Source organism: Aulonocara sp. 'chitande type north' Nkhata Bay, linkage group LG15 (genome assembly GCF_057382095.1).
Source record: "Aulonocara sp. 'chitande type north' Nkhata Bay isolate Kocher_YH1m ecotype deep benthic linkage group LG15, A_spYH_male_GT1.1, whole genome shotgun sequence".
In the NCBI taxonomy this organism is placed as follows: domain Eukaryota; kingdom Metazoa; phylum Chordata; class Actinopteri; order Cichliformes; family Cichlidae; genus Aulonocara; species Aulonocara sp. 'chitande type north' Nkhata Bay.
This window is the reverse complement of record NC_141358.1, coordinates 24,012,772-24,027,652: the sequence shown is the minus strand read 5'-3', so window position 1 is coordinate 24,027,652 and position 14,881 is coordinate 24,012,772. Positions and strand designations below refer to the sequence as shown.

Below are 14,881 nucleotides of genomic sequence, written 5' to 3'. Positions count from 1 at the left end.
AAGTCACAATACAAGTCTCCTACAACTCCACACATGCTGCTCCTTTGCTTGCTGCTGATGCAACACACTAAAAATGCTGCAAGACCAAAACCAGGAGGCTGCAAAGCTCCGTAAAGTTTTGAAAGCTGCAGGAGAAAAATTCTCTGCGATCTTATCGCTGCTTATCGTCTGCTCAGTGATGATTAAAAATACTGCGGTTTCAGTGTTTCACAATCCAGGATGGGACTGTGTGTGTGTGTGTGTGTGTGTGTGTGTGTGTGTGTGTGTGTGTGTGTGTGTGTGTGTGTATGTATATGGTGAGGGTGGCATGGGATGAGGGTGTAGCAAGGCAACCTGCAGAGGAGGGGAACTTCCCTATACTTTGCCACGACTCCTCTGGCCTCCTACACACGCACGCGGCTGGACTACAGTAAATCAGAGCAGATGCATCCACCCGCCCACAGACGGAGCTCTCAGCTTCTTGATGTGGATGCAAAAGGAGAAAAAAAAAAAAAAAAAAAAAAGGTTGAGAAATTCCAGCGATCGAGTCATTTTCGGCACAAACCAAACAAGACCAGTTTCCACCTCTTCACCTCTTTAAGCGTTCCTGCTGGAACATCTACTTTGGGTTTTCAATCAGACAGAAAGAAATGACACTATAAATTATACTGTAGTTTTAGCAAATAAAACATTTTGGTAGTTGCAATATTTTTTTAATTTATTATTATTAATTATTATCATCATCATCATCATCATCATCATCCTGGAGCGGGCAAGCAGGTCAGTCTCTACATGCATTTCTATGATTTTTATTTATTTATTTATTCATTTTTTTAAAATGCAGATGCACAGAGATTCCCAGGTGGCAGAGAAGAGGGGAAGATTCTGCAAGAGCTGGAAAAATCCTCTGCAGTCACTTTATTTCCCCGTTTCCACTTCTTCTTTTCCTGTTGCACATGTCACAATTTCTTTTTCTCAGTTGTGACCAGAGATGGGCAGTAACGTGTTACTGTAATCTGATTACTTTTTTCAGGTAACGAGTAAAGGGATTACTATTGCAAAAACGGTAATTAGATTACCGTTACTTTCCCGTAGGAACGCTGCGTTACTGCGTTACTAAAACCGTGATTTTTTTGCAAGAATGTCTCACGACAGTGACGTAAGCGAGTGCGCCGTTAGTGACAACAGCTGTGTGCAGATCAACAGTGGATCATATATCGATTGTGGGAGAGAGTATGAGCGTGCAGCGTTTAAAGCGTGGAAGTACTGACCTTACTTTGAGTTTGATTCCATAAAAAGTGACAAAAACATTAGTGTCCGTTGTGCGTGGGAAGAAAACTTCTTTTTAAAGCGAAAAAAAACCCCCTCTAAACTTCCAAGCAAGCACCGAGTGTGCAACGACGTAATGGGAAATTCACAGATAAACTCGCGGATTCTTCCACTGACCGCTGCGGCACACCTGCACCAGGGTAAACCTCCGCCTATGCCACTCCTGCTGTACAGGTGAAGATAGAGCAACAGTACCGCTAGTCTTTGATGTTATTTATTTTCTGCTGTGTTTTACTTGCATCCATTTGAAAGAGTGAGTGTAAACACACAAAAATATTTTATGTGCTGGAACGTGCAGAAAATAGGTTTAAATGTTAAACAAATTTCTTCCAGTCAGAGAATGTTGCATATAATTTAATTTTTGCTTGATGCATAAAGTTAAAAGGTTAAAACTAATAAAACAAGTTTTAAAAAGATACTTTTCCATTTGATTAAATTTTGTATGATGGATTATGCAGAAAAAGTAGAATTGGGCTGAAAGATCTATCGCTTTATCACCTCTTCAGGTTGTAAATCGTGTTTTTAAAAAGTAACTAAGTAATTAATTACTTTTGAAAATAAGTAATCAGTAAAGTAACAGGATTACTTTTTGGGGGGGGAGTAATCGGTTATTAGCTACTGATTACTTTTTTCAAGTAACTTGACCAACACTGGTTGTGACACCTAGACCTCATGTTTTGTTTGCAGTTTGTCAGCTGATATCTGATATGCTCACTGATTGCAGCAGGCCAGTAAATCCAGTTTTGCCCTTGAATTCTGTGCAAATGTCTGCACCAACAAATTACATGCATATTTACTACATTAGCAGACTTTAAACAGGTGTGATTCTTAGCGAGGGGATGAAAAAAAAAATGCTTTTATGTGTGGGGGAAACCACAGAAAACTAACGCTGTAGGTGTGATGATACATATTGGCAGATACTGGAAACAAGCTATCAAATGTGGCTTTATCTGAAAACTTCAGAAGAAGTAGTGATGGTATAAATACACATGTCTGCGTGTTTGAAATCACTGTAGTAGGCTGTAAAGCTGTCAACAAATATTTGATTCTAATCTCACCTTTGACAAACAAAGACCTGCTACGACCACCTTAAGAATACCGCGAGAATCCGTTTAACACTCAGGTTTAGTGACAGGTTTTTTCCTTTTGTTTAGATTATTGTAATGACTTTCCAAAGAGTATCAGTCATAAAGCATTAAAGTGCAAACACCATTACAAAAACTGAGAAACGTAAACATATTACACCAGTTTTAATGACTCTACACTGGCTCCTCAGAACTTCTGTAATTCATTTTAAGATTTTACTTTACTTTTAAAGCCCTTCATGGTCTGGCCCCAGAACAGACTGGCAGAGGGAACAGTCAGGTGGAGGGAGGAAGAAGATCTAAGACTGCAAGAAGAAGTGGGAACATGAAGAAGGTCCAACAGAGATGGTGAGGTTGAATGTCCGTAGGAGAAATCTGTTTAACTGGGAGCCAGTGAAGCTGTTGCAGAACAGGAATGATGTGGCGAGTCGAGGTGGGTTATACCCATAACGTGGGCAGCTGAGTTCTGGACCAGCTCAGGCTTATAAAGGATACGAGAATGGAAGGATAGAGTACGATCAAGGATGACACCCAGACACTTAAACTGTTAAAGAATTTCTTCCTTATATTTTTTCTTGATTTATTATTTGATTCTGTTATGCTATACAAATAAAACTTGATTATTTTCAATTTTTATTAAAAGAAAGCATCTTAAAAATCTCAATGCTTAGACCTGACAGTGACAAACGAAGAGATTTTAAAGAAATTTTGCACCCGTGTGGAGCTTTTTAAACAAAAATTCAAACATGATTTTGATTTTGTCGGCTAAACTGTGAGCATGCATGAGAGCAGAAGCCCCGTCACTTCATTTTCATGTTAAAAATTGGAAATCAACTTCCTCACAACAGCCGTGCCTTCATATCACAGAAGTGGTGAGACCTGGACGTACGCACGTATCAGTGTTTTTTGTGCACATTTTTTGGCATTTAGGCCAAATAATGTGCACACAAAAACAAAAACAAAAAAAAAACCAAACAAAGACACTCTTTCGGTTGCCATTATGCGCAATAACAATAGATACAGCCTATCAGCTGGCTGTTTTATCACTTTCTTTCACTTTGACCACCCTGTTGCTCTTGCGACCCCAAACACACGACTGTAAAACAGGAAGTGCAGCCGCTGACACAGCAATGCCAACCAGGAAGTGACATTCCCTGTGAAAAAGACTTTTCCTCTGCTGAGGGTGGGAGCTCAGCCAGTGACAAGCTGCAAACAAACACTGCCTAACAGACTGGATGTGCTCGCACAACCCAGCCAGCGCTGGAAACGCGTCTGCAGAAAGAAGTCAAAAATGAGAGCATCACTAGGTTTTAATCTCCAACCCATCATGCCTTGCAAACTTGCTGCAAACTGTGTGTGTTCATTTGGGTATGTGTGTCTGTGAGTGCGTGTTGTAGCTTGCTGGGAAATGCACTGAGTGATGTAAACGCAGGTGGTACGTTCAGCAGTGGTAAAAACCAGAAAACCAGCAGATGGTGAGAGATAAGGTGAGGCTCAGAGCGGAAGCTAGAAGCTTGTGAAGAAGCTCTGACACAAAGTTGAATGCATCCCCAAGTGTGTCTAACAGTGTCGGCCTGCCCACTTTGCTTATATTTGGCGACACATTTCAGCAATTTTTTTTTGGTTTTATTTTTAGACGTGCCTGACAGAATGATGCCTGCCCTGGTCGCTATATGATGGACTCTAATATATTTGTATATCACCGTCTGCAAGCACGCAAGGACCCACTTAAGGGTTTTTTTGGCATCAGACCATTAACATCGGGCTTTGTGCACAAGTCCACACACCTGATAATTATTTGTGTCCACATAGGATTCATTTCTTGCCTGTGGGGGTTTGCAACGGTCTCTAAACAAGCGCAATTCCCGCCTGGTTTGCAAACTACCTTATAAAGATCTCACCCTGGTACTTCGGTTCTCATTTGTTTTGATGGTCCTTCATATTATTAAGCCACTTCTTTAGACAGGCTATAATTGACTGTCTTGGAGTGTACCTACTCACAGTAACACTTAGTGTGTTTGGGAAATCCCCTGTGAGCTGGACGGCCATTCTAACAAGAAACAGGTAAGGAGCAGTTCATGTGCCTCCGAGCTCAGTGACGACTACCAAGATGATGGAGCTGCAGATCATGCAGAGATTGACAGAGTCACTGGAGACGCAGCGGACTAATCGTTATTAGCTCATCACTGCAGAGGAGAACATTTAACACTCCTTCCTCCACAAATGCAATCAAATGCTTGCAGCTCACGAGCTCTCGCAGACATCGCGGCCAAAGTTCAGATTTGTTGAAGTGCAGAATGTGACAGGCTCGACACACGACGATTAGAAAAGAGGAATCCAGCAGGGCAGCGAAGGCAAAAAAAAGAAAAAAAAGAAAAAAAAGGAGGAGAAGTTGATGCTGTGAATAAAAAAGACTGAATGACACGTTGTGGGTTTTCCTCCTGTAGGCTGACCAGAGGAGGAAAACACTTTCTTCAGAACAGTTTTCCATTCACGTAGACGTGCCGGGGTTGTGTTTTCTCAGTCGCTGGGATTGTTGTTGGTCAGCACAGATTATAATTGTTATGACTTCCTCCAAATAGCACCCTCTCCTTAAAGCTCTTAAGGTAATCAGTACAGGTACAGCAAACAGACCGGCATCCTGCTGTTTTGGAAACTCTCCCTTCTGTGGCTTCCTCAGCAACGAGTGGGTTCTACACCGGGGTGGAAAGCCGCATCGGCATGCTTGAGCCTTACTTTGATCCAAGGAATCGAATCATGCATATTTATGTGCACATACACACCCCGAATTTAAAAAAAAAAAAAAAAATTTAGGACTTTTTATTAGACAACAGGGTGGGTTTAGACAGTCACCAAAGAGCCTCGGCTCAGAATCAAACCTGTGTCGCTGCGTTCAGCCCTGCAGCCTATGGTCAACCGGTGTCTGAACTCCGACCTTTGACCAATAAGTTTATATGAAAGGTAAAAAGAAAGTTGTGTGGCACTGAGCCTCTGAGGGTGGGGTGAGGAGGACAAAGGGATGCTAAGGTGCTGAGCCTCATTTCTATACAACTAAATGGGTGGATGTGGGATGTGAACTTTTTTGAATCCTGAAGGTGAGACGTGCCAGTTAAAATCTCCAAACTTCTGCTTTAAGGTTGTGGATTTAAAAAAAAAAAAAAAAGAGGAAAAAAAGGAAAGTGTACAGAAAAAAAACCCTTTGGTTTTACCTTCTGATCCACGATGGAGCAGACGAGCTCCCTGACGGAGGACAGCGACACATCTCCAGGGTCGAGGGTGACCGCCTCCCTCGTGAGTCCGATCTGAAGCAGGAAGGAGATGCCGTGGAACGAGCCCCGTGAGTTCGTGGGGCTGGGCGCCGACTGGCTGCCGTTGGAAAGCCGGCTGCAGATGGTGGCTGGCGGGCTGGGAGAAGGTGATGGGGTGGGCGGGGCCGGGTGATGAGGTAGGGCATGGAACGACCTTGGAGAAGCTGGCAGGGGCGGCGGGCTGTTATCGGTAGACATTGTCTGCTATCTGTGACGTGGTGGTGGGAGAACGACCTCGAAGGTGAACATCCAAAATTTAAAAAAGAAAAACGGTCAGCAGAGCATCGTGCGTCCAATCACTTGTCCCAATTTTTCAGCACTGAAATCCTGCGAATAAAGCTTCCTCTCACTGCAGAGCATCTCCGAGGCCAACCAGAAGAAAAATAGACTGAAGTAAAAGCCTGAGCTCTCGGGTAGATCGCCTTTAAAGAGTTTTATAACGTGGTTAAATCCTCAATAAATCCTCTGACCTGCTGGATGAGACTGCTGATCGGGAGCAAGAAAACAACGATGAAATGCTGCAGATCTTCCCCGTCTCTGCTGCTTTCACTCAAAACATCTGCTAGAAATAGAGACAGAGGAAAGATGAATCAGTCAGGAAAAAATAAAATCTCTCAAACGTTAAAATCTGTAAGAAACTTGCACATAAATAGACATCAACTTTGGTGGCACTGAAATCCTTACTCGAGAAGCTACATAAAAATGTTTATACTCAAGACGTTAAAGCGCAATCAGTAACTTGATGATGTAATGATTAACTGAGCTATTCCATCTTAAAATGTTTGTGTAATGCCACAGAGGGGGCACACTTTTACATCTTTACCTATGCTAAAGGTCACAGTGCACACTGGGAAAGATGAAAGGAAACATCACAACAATATAACAATATACGCTCAAAAGCTGAGTCCTTTCATGTGGCGCCATCAGAACAAATGCAGAACAGTTCTTAACATCAATATCAAAATATGAATGTCTAAATATTGTGAAATCTTATGTTAACATATTGAGCTTAAATACATGTGAAAATAAAAAATAAATGACCATAAAAACGCAAGAAGAAAATTGTGCAGGTGTGTTAAGCACAGCTAATTTCAATAAGTCATTAGTTACATGAAAATGTAAATGATTTTAATTGTTTATGTCAAGGTTAAAGACAAATTTGTAAACCTTCCGATGACTTGTAGCCGTCACAAAAGCCTGTTCTGTTGTACCTTTAAATTTTTTCATAAACATGTTTGTTATTAAAGATGCAGGCAGTGACGACTGGTCCCTCAGCATGAAGGCCACTTGACTGTAAAGAAAAGATGGAAGAAGAGAAGCCTCCTTACTGAGAATTTGGGCATGAAAAGCGAACCTAGTGATGCGTGAGTTTACAGGTCATTGGCCAATGAGCACATCCTGGATAATCCTCCTTCTTGACTCTAATAACGATCGTAATTTACAAAATGAACTTCAGCAATTTTATTAAATATGACCTGAAATTAGTGACTGAGCCCAAAAACTCATCAAGAAAGTGTTTACTGAGGTCACAGATAAACAAAGCACAGGTCCCATTTCGATGTTTTAAAGCCTGGAATCTTCTTGGGTGTTGCATAAACATGTCACTTCCTGTGTCCATGACGCTGCATTATACAACACCCACGAAGGACACATCACACTGCTGCACATGATTAAAAAAAAAAAAAAACAAACAAAGAAAAAAAACCAAAACCACACGGCGCAAACATAACGTACAAGCGTACAAGGGATCACATGATGCTGATTTACTGTTGCCAGTAGGTGGCACTGTGACTGTGACTCATTACTGTAATGCAGGCGTCCCGCAGCTGGATCAATGACCGAGTTGTCTAGCATGTGAAGTTTAAGACAGACTAGAAGATATATACTCAGTCTAACACAGAACTTCAAAACTTTGAAGAAATGTGTTTCGATTAGACTGGCCAAAGATCACGCTGATGCCTCTCTGGGTTGAGTTTGTGATACACCTTGAAAAACAGTGGACTTCTTGTTGGGTATAAGGCATGGCTCGAAGAGGATTTTCCATACAGCTTAAGATGTGTGTATTAAATGCCATACGTGTATGCAAAGCAAAACAGCCGGGCAACTGCATTGAAATTTTTCAGGGGGCCCTTTGGGACCATTTTGCACCTCTCAAATCAAATCAAATCAAATCACTTTTATTGTCACATCACATGTGCAGGTACATTGGTACAGCACATGTGAGTGAAATTCTTGTGTGCGAGCTTCACAAGCAACAGAGTTGTGCAAAATACAATAATGTAAACAAAAAATACAAGAATGGCTACATCTGAAACTAATAAATATATGTACAATATATAATAGTATATGCATTTCTGGATGTGTATACTAAATATTTTTCTACGTGTGTGTGTGTGTGTGTACACACATATTTTACAAATTAAATAGAGTAAACAATAAATAAAATATATAAAATAAAATATACAGAGTGAGACATGTGCAAAACAGTGGCATTACTGTACAATATGGATCTCATATTTAAAACCCATAAAATACAAAGGGTTTATCCACTTCTGACATGTGTGCAAACTTTTTGGTGAAGGTTTGAGCATATTTAGCCCCTAAAATAAAATACTGTGTTGATTCGTTTGCAGAAATAATAAAAATAAGCAGCACAACTCCAACAGAGGCTTCATACTTTCAGTGCTCAGGTGCTAGCGAGCCGCTTTAAGGGGTATAAACCTGAAGGGAGAGATACTCTTTATCTTAATTTATCTCATTTGAATAATATTATTAATATAAAAAATGTTCCTTTTTTTGTGTACTGAATGCTTAAGGACTTCTCCCCCCCCCCAAATATATGGCTCTCTGTTATGTCTCTACAAGCAACAAAGCTCACTGAGGCCTGTTGCTGCCCCTCTGTAGGTTTCCAGAAGCTGTCCAATCAAAAAAAGTTCCTTTAAAGAGAAGGCTGGCCTTAAAGAGACAGGAGCACATAACGATTATTTTGAACCCTTATTCATGTACATGTATTCTAATAAAGCTCCAATATTAAAAAGCAGAGTTGGACATGAGCATTGCAATCACTGCATAACAATATGAATGAAACAGAGACTAAACAGCAGATGAGCATTACCGGACGCTTTTGGTGTCTGACAGCTTCCACATGCGCCATCGAGTTGACTTCAAAAAGTTGACTTCATCATCTCGACACTTTCTGACTTCTGAAGCAGAGTTTATTTATAGAATTGAATTGCATAATAACGTCTGAAACAGGTGCTAAAGTCAGGAACTGTGGCTGCCGGCAAGCTGGCAAACCATAAAGGGACCCATACTGCTCATCTGCTGTTTGCCATCTATCTCAGACAGTGTTACACAGAAACTTTCTATGAATAAATTCTGCATTTTGAACAGTTAAACTGCAGGAACATCAGGGTCAGATTATCGCATTATTTACAGACAGTTTTCATTTGAAGCCAAAACTAAAGTCCTGGTTTGAATAAGTTAAGCGGCGCAATATTGATTGTTGACATGAAAGATATTGTTTTGTTATGTTTAACTTGAAATAAAAATCTCATGTTAAACTGCCGCTTCATGATTGTGTAAAAATTCTGATTTTAACTTAAAACATTTATTACAGTCGACTTCTAGCTCGTGCACATGAATATGAGCCGTTTCCTTTTGATCTCTCTGTAAACTGTGGTTGGCTACATCTGGATTTTCGCTCACTTATGAGATGATAAAATAACTCTGAATTAACTGAACCTGCACCAAGACTGAACTTTGCCAACAGGTTGTTTGCTTTTCACAGCATTCACGCGAATGAAAAACAGAAGTTAAAGGCATCACAAGTACCTCGGAGAGCCCGGTGGTTTCTCCGCTTCCATCGCAGCACAGGCGAGCAGAAAATGTGCGTCCCATTCAGCGGCAGCTCGGACCGCAAAAAGGCCGAGTTAAGGAACACAGACCCGGTGGGTCCTCCACAGCAGGTCCCGATGGGACTGAAAGCGACAGTTAAAAGCAGCCAGAAGGACCTTTGGACTTTTGTTTTTGACTCTTTCCTCTCTAAACTCTCCCGGGAAGTCGCAGTCCGACCGAGCAGCTCCAGCTTCATGCGGATCTGATGATTATCAGCTGCGAAACACGCAGGGGCAAAAAAAAGTGCAGCTCTCACCGGCAGGAGGAGGTCACACTCTGAGGGAAATTCAGGGACCGGACAGCTGGTGTCTCTGCAGCCCCGCTCTTTATGATGGAGGCTCCATAATCAGGCCCTGTCGGAGATTTCAGGCACTCATGGCTTCGGTTGCAGCACAAAGATTAAAAGTGAAGATTCATGAGAAGTAAGCAAAGACTGAACAGCTGAAGCATCAGAAAAGGCTAAAACTCTTTTTCAAACCACGTTGAACTTTAAGCATTGTCTTTTGTCTGTCTGTTTTATATATTACATAGTTTTATGTGAAACACACAGATGAGCTGCTTTGCTTCAGTTTTTTATTTTGATATTAATGTCCATTAACGTAAACACTAAAACAAATATCTTACAGCAATTACCGGATTTCAGCACAAACTTTGGAAAAGATGCTGCTTTACAAACATTTCTACTTTTTACATTTGAGAAATTTAGTTAATAAATAATATTAACATAACAGAGATAAATCACTTGTGATTTTCTTTTAAATGCAGAGTACTTGAGACAATAAGTCAGATTTCAAAGTAAAATAGCATTTATCAAAAAAGAAAAACAACTCATCTAAAATTTAATTCAATTTAGTTTTATTGCAATAACTTCGCCAAATCACAATAACGGTCACCTCAAGGTGCTTTATATCATACAGTAAAGACCCTACAATAATGGAGACAAACCCTACCAATCAAATGACAATCTTTATTGGGCTAATATCATAATGTCTATATTTGAGAAATGTCACTGTGTCATAAATTAACTTTTTATATATTTAAAAATAGACAGTATTCACATCATGTGCTAAGAGACAGCAATTTTAGTTTTGTGCCCCATACACCACACTGTTACAGGAGTCCTGTTCTACTAAAGGGATGCCTTGATCAGGATTGGAACACCTGACCTTCCACTTCGCCGATGTAACATTAAAACTAGGGCAACATACAAGAACATCTATTGCAAGTCCCACGTCCTGCTAAGAGACACCTCTGAGGGTGGTTAACAGCTCCACACAGACAAGCAGGTGATGACTAACCAACCAGTCCAGTGTAGCGATAACTGCAGCAATCCCAGCTGACAGTAAACCGAGAAAGTTCCAGGGGTTTAAGACCAGCTGGACCAGATGTGGAAAGTAAAGACTAAAGTGGTTTTACTGTGACGGGAGCATTAGGAGATGTAACCCCCCCCAGACTGAAAGAGTGGCTCCATCAGATTTATCAGAGGTCTCCGTCCTCTGGTCCTATGACCAGATAAGAGTCTGAACCCTCACGCTGCCAGACCTCTGGGAGACAGAGAGGTCAATTTTATTTACAAGCCTTCCAAAGACCCCCTCAAAAAAGTCTTTATCGAGAAAGTATATACAGTTTGTATATATAAAGAATATATATAAATATATAAAGAACCCAGGAACACTTCTAAGCGTCTAGTATTTCCTCTACTAGAACACAGAGTGACTCATCTTCATAGACAATCTCAGAGGCAGCTTCAGTGCATTCTGTTGAATTTCAACAGGTGGCTCTGTGGCGCCATCCGCTGTCGAAAACAACGCATTAAACGACGTGTCTCGTAAAACTTCTCCAAAAACAACTTTAAAATAATTTTTTAAAGTATATGTGTTTAATAAAAACAGTACATTACGTCATTGATTCTTTATACAGTAAAAAACAATAAGTGCTAATGACCACACCGACATACAAACTGAATGAATATTACCAAGGCAATGAATAAAGATAATGTAAATATTTGTTATTCCTGCGGGAACAATGCCCAGATTTATGACTTGAATATGTTCTAATGAAACGTTACACAGCTGCTGTCTGCCTGAAAATACAGCAGCATTGGCAGGTCTCTTCCTGAAACACCGTGTGCATATTAATATACATCATTCCAGTCTCAGCTGCAGCTTTATCTGCAGCTCTGCAGCTGGCTGAGGGTAAACACAGAGGCTCGGTTACTACGGTTGAGTCCCCCTGTTACAGCAATCCTACAGCTGAGAGGGAAACAGCTTGCAGACAGGAACACAGTGTAAACCAAGGGTCAAAGATCATTTTAAAGACCAAGTTGAATGTTGCTTTCTTAATTTAATTTCTTAAATTCTAGCCGTTTTTCCCTCACCAGGCCTCCATTACAATGTTTTATTATTGTTATGTATTTTAATGTAAAAAGAACGATTTTAATTATTACATGTAATTAATGAGTTTTAATTTTCTCTCAACTTGATGATCGAAAGTACTCATTTTATTGTGAAGTTAACATTTTTGGCCTTTCTATTTTCTCTTAATCTTTTCCTTAACAGTGTATGTAACAATGTACAGTTTATCAGTTAAATATACCTCTTAATAATAATAATAATAATAATAATAATAATAATAATAATAATAATAATAATAATAATAATAATAATAATGGATTGCGTTTATATAGCGCTTTTCTAAGCGCTAGTATGGTGATGACAGCTTTCTTTAAAAGAGTGAAATTAGCAGTAAAGTGCAAAATCAGCTGTTTTAAATGTAAGTGTCTGGATTCGAGGATTCTGTCTTCCTGTGCTGATGTCTTTTATTATCCTAGTGATGCTGCCCATTAGCTTCATTGTGCTACTGAGTTATTGTTGAAGTTTTTGGTACTTGGTGGATTACTTTGAGGTTCCCTCAGTGTGGTGTTCTGATTCTGAGGGGGTCCAGTGGGAAGCACAATGTGAAAATTCTATGTCTTTCTACTTTAAATAATACTGTGATGCACGTTTAAAGATAGTAGACTCAATAAATGTAGAAAAAACGAGATGTAGTGTTGACATTGTAATGTTACTTTCTTTATCTGAGGTTAAAAATCACCTGTTTTGTAAATAGATCTTTACAAAAAAAAAGTTTCGAGGAAGTGTAAAGGATTTCCCACTCATGTTTTTGTGGATTAAAGTTGTTTGTTTGTTTGTTTGTTTGTTTGTTTGTTTGTTTGTTTGTTTGTTTGTTTGTTTGTTTGTTTGTTTGTTTGTTTGTTTGTTTGTTTTAAAGCTCATATATGGTCCGCGTGAATGTTATCAAAAAGTACTTTTTTACACTTACAATAAGTAACTGACTTAAAAATAAATAAATAAATAAAAACAGGCTATTATGGGACAATTTTACTGTCTGATACTCGAGATCAGACTGGGCTGCACGTGGCTCATGAAGTAAAGTTTGTTTCCACGCAGAGTCAACGTCATGTCTAATTTCTGCCAAAAGAGGGCAGTGTTCTCTAAAAAACTGCCATATGTTTATTCATGAAGAAGTCAGAAAATATCTTCACAACATATTTGTTCTAGTGATGCAAACCCAGATACCAACACCAATGTTTCACTCAACAGTGCAATACCAATAATTTTTCCTGATGCTTAATTTGTTTGTTGTACTGTGTATTACTGTAAACAGTAAACTACATTAGTCCTGCAGTAAACCAGTTTACAGTAAACTTTAATAAAAAATAATATGATAATAATAATAATGTAAATGAAATTATCTTAATGGTAGTGCAAATTCCTGTGAAGTATTGTAAATGAATACAGCAATAATATTATAAACACATTTGCAATAAACCTTTCACAGTGTAACTTTGTGCTAAAATAAGGTCCCCTGAAGGTTAAACTTCCCCCACCATGTTTCCTCCTGCGCAGTCCACCCATAGATATTAACTCAGGGTTCTTACTGTGGTTGTACATCTTGATAAGCAACCCTCGTTTCTTTCCAGTTTTCTACTTTCATTTCACATCTGTCTCCTCGATCGTTACGGTTTAGACTTCTCACCCATGTTAGCAGAGTCTGCTGAGCTCTTCTTCCCATGGGAAACATCAGCAGAAAAAAAAAGTCCTAACAAGCCAACACCCAGCACACATGACAGAGCTGCTGTGGAGCTCAGAAGATCAAAGATCTGATTACAGGCCAGAAGAAACATTTTTAATGTGATAATCAGCCGTGCAGAGGCTTTGTTTCATATGAGGCTGAGAAGAAGTCTTGGTAGGAAAACACTTCCAGTAAATGCATGCACAACTCATGTGGACTGAATATTACCAGAGACACATGACCCGATAAAACACCGTCAAAGGCAACACCCACATTATTTTAAAAGATGAAAAGGTGTAATGGCGTGGAAAGCAAGACAAATATTGTTTGAGTTTCCTAAACAAAGTTCTTTCCCCATATTTCATTTTCTGTGTCCACCCTCTTTATGAAGGACATAAAGGTCTCACAGTCCTTTACCAATCTGGACTTTTACACATATCTTGTTGTTGTTTTAGTTATAAACATTTATGGGTTGCAAACAGCATACATACTCTTATATCACAACAAAAATGGGCATATTTCTAATACTTACATGGGATGAACACTGATATCCTGGATGATGGGAGGAAAAATAGAAATATAAAAACTTAGAAACAAAATCTTATTCATGATAAATGTCTTTGTTTAGGATGACAGTCAACTCATCTTCAGAGCTTCCGAGCTATGCAGCGACTAAACCTCACACCTCTGAAAATGCTGCTGCGAATCTTCTAATAGGCTCCATTTAAAGATTAATCAACTACATTCTTGGTTTGAAACAACTCAAAACTCTCATTTTATATGATGAATGCTCTCTATATACACTTTTTTGAAAGTAAAAGTCTCATGGAGATTGAGAGAGTAGCATTGACAAAGAGAAACATTTTCACAATCCTTAAAAAGCTAATAACTTCAGGTTCTTCTGGGATTATTCCGGAAAATGGGGGCAGCGTTTTTAAAAGCTTGTTTTCCGAGTTGTGTCCGTAAATGCTGGAAACACTAATAATAATATGTTGAGAAAGTAAAGGCCACACTGATTATGGTTATTACACATGTGTACAGTACATGTACACAGATAACAGGGAAGTCGTCCATGGTGACATTTAATATAAAAACAAACCAATGGCAAACATACAGAGACGGACATTTAGCAGCAGCAGCGTAGAGAACAGTGATGTACATGATTTAGACTAATAATAATAAACGTAAAGCACAGTGGCACACACTATC

At 39.4% G+C, this 14,881-nt stretch overlaps 1 protein-coding gene across 3 annotated transcripts in view; it reads right to left on the bottom strand.

The window, feature by feature from the left end:
* LOC147313132 (serine/threonine-protein kinase D3-like) overlaps window positions 1-9,850 on the bottom strand; it is a 54,000-nt gene extending 44,150 nt beyond the window's left edge. The window contains exons 1-2 of one of the 3 annotated variants that reach the window (XM_086265092.1): window positions 9,536-9,850; window positions 5,603-6,263 (exon numbers count right to left, since the gene is read on the bottom strand). In XM_086265092.1, coding sequence (XP_086121218.1) covers window positions 5,603-5,899 — 297 coding nt within the window. In that variant the 5' untranslated portion in view covers window positions 5,900-6,263; window positions 9,536-9,850. The remainder of the gene's footprint in view (window positions 1-5,602; window positions 6,264-9,535) is intronic. The other 2 variants (XM_086265093.1, XM_086265094.1) reach the window with 2 other exon arrangements.
* Between the last annotated feature and the right edge of the window lie 5,031 nt (window positions 9,851-14,881).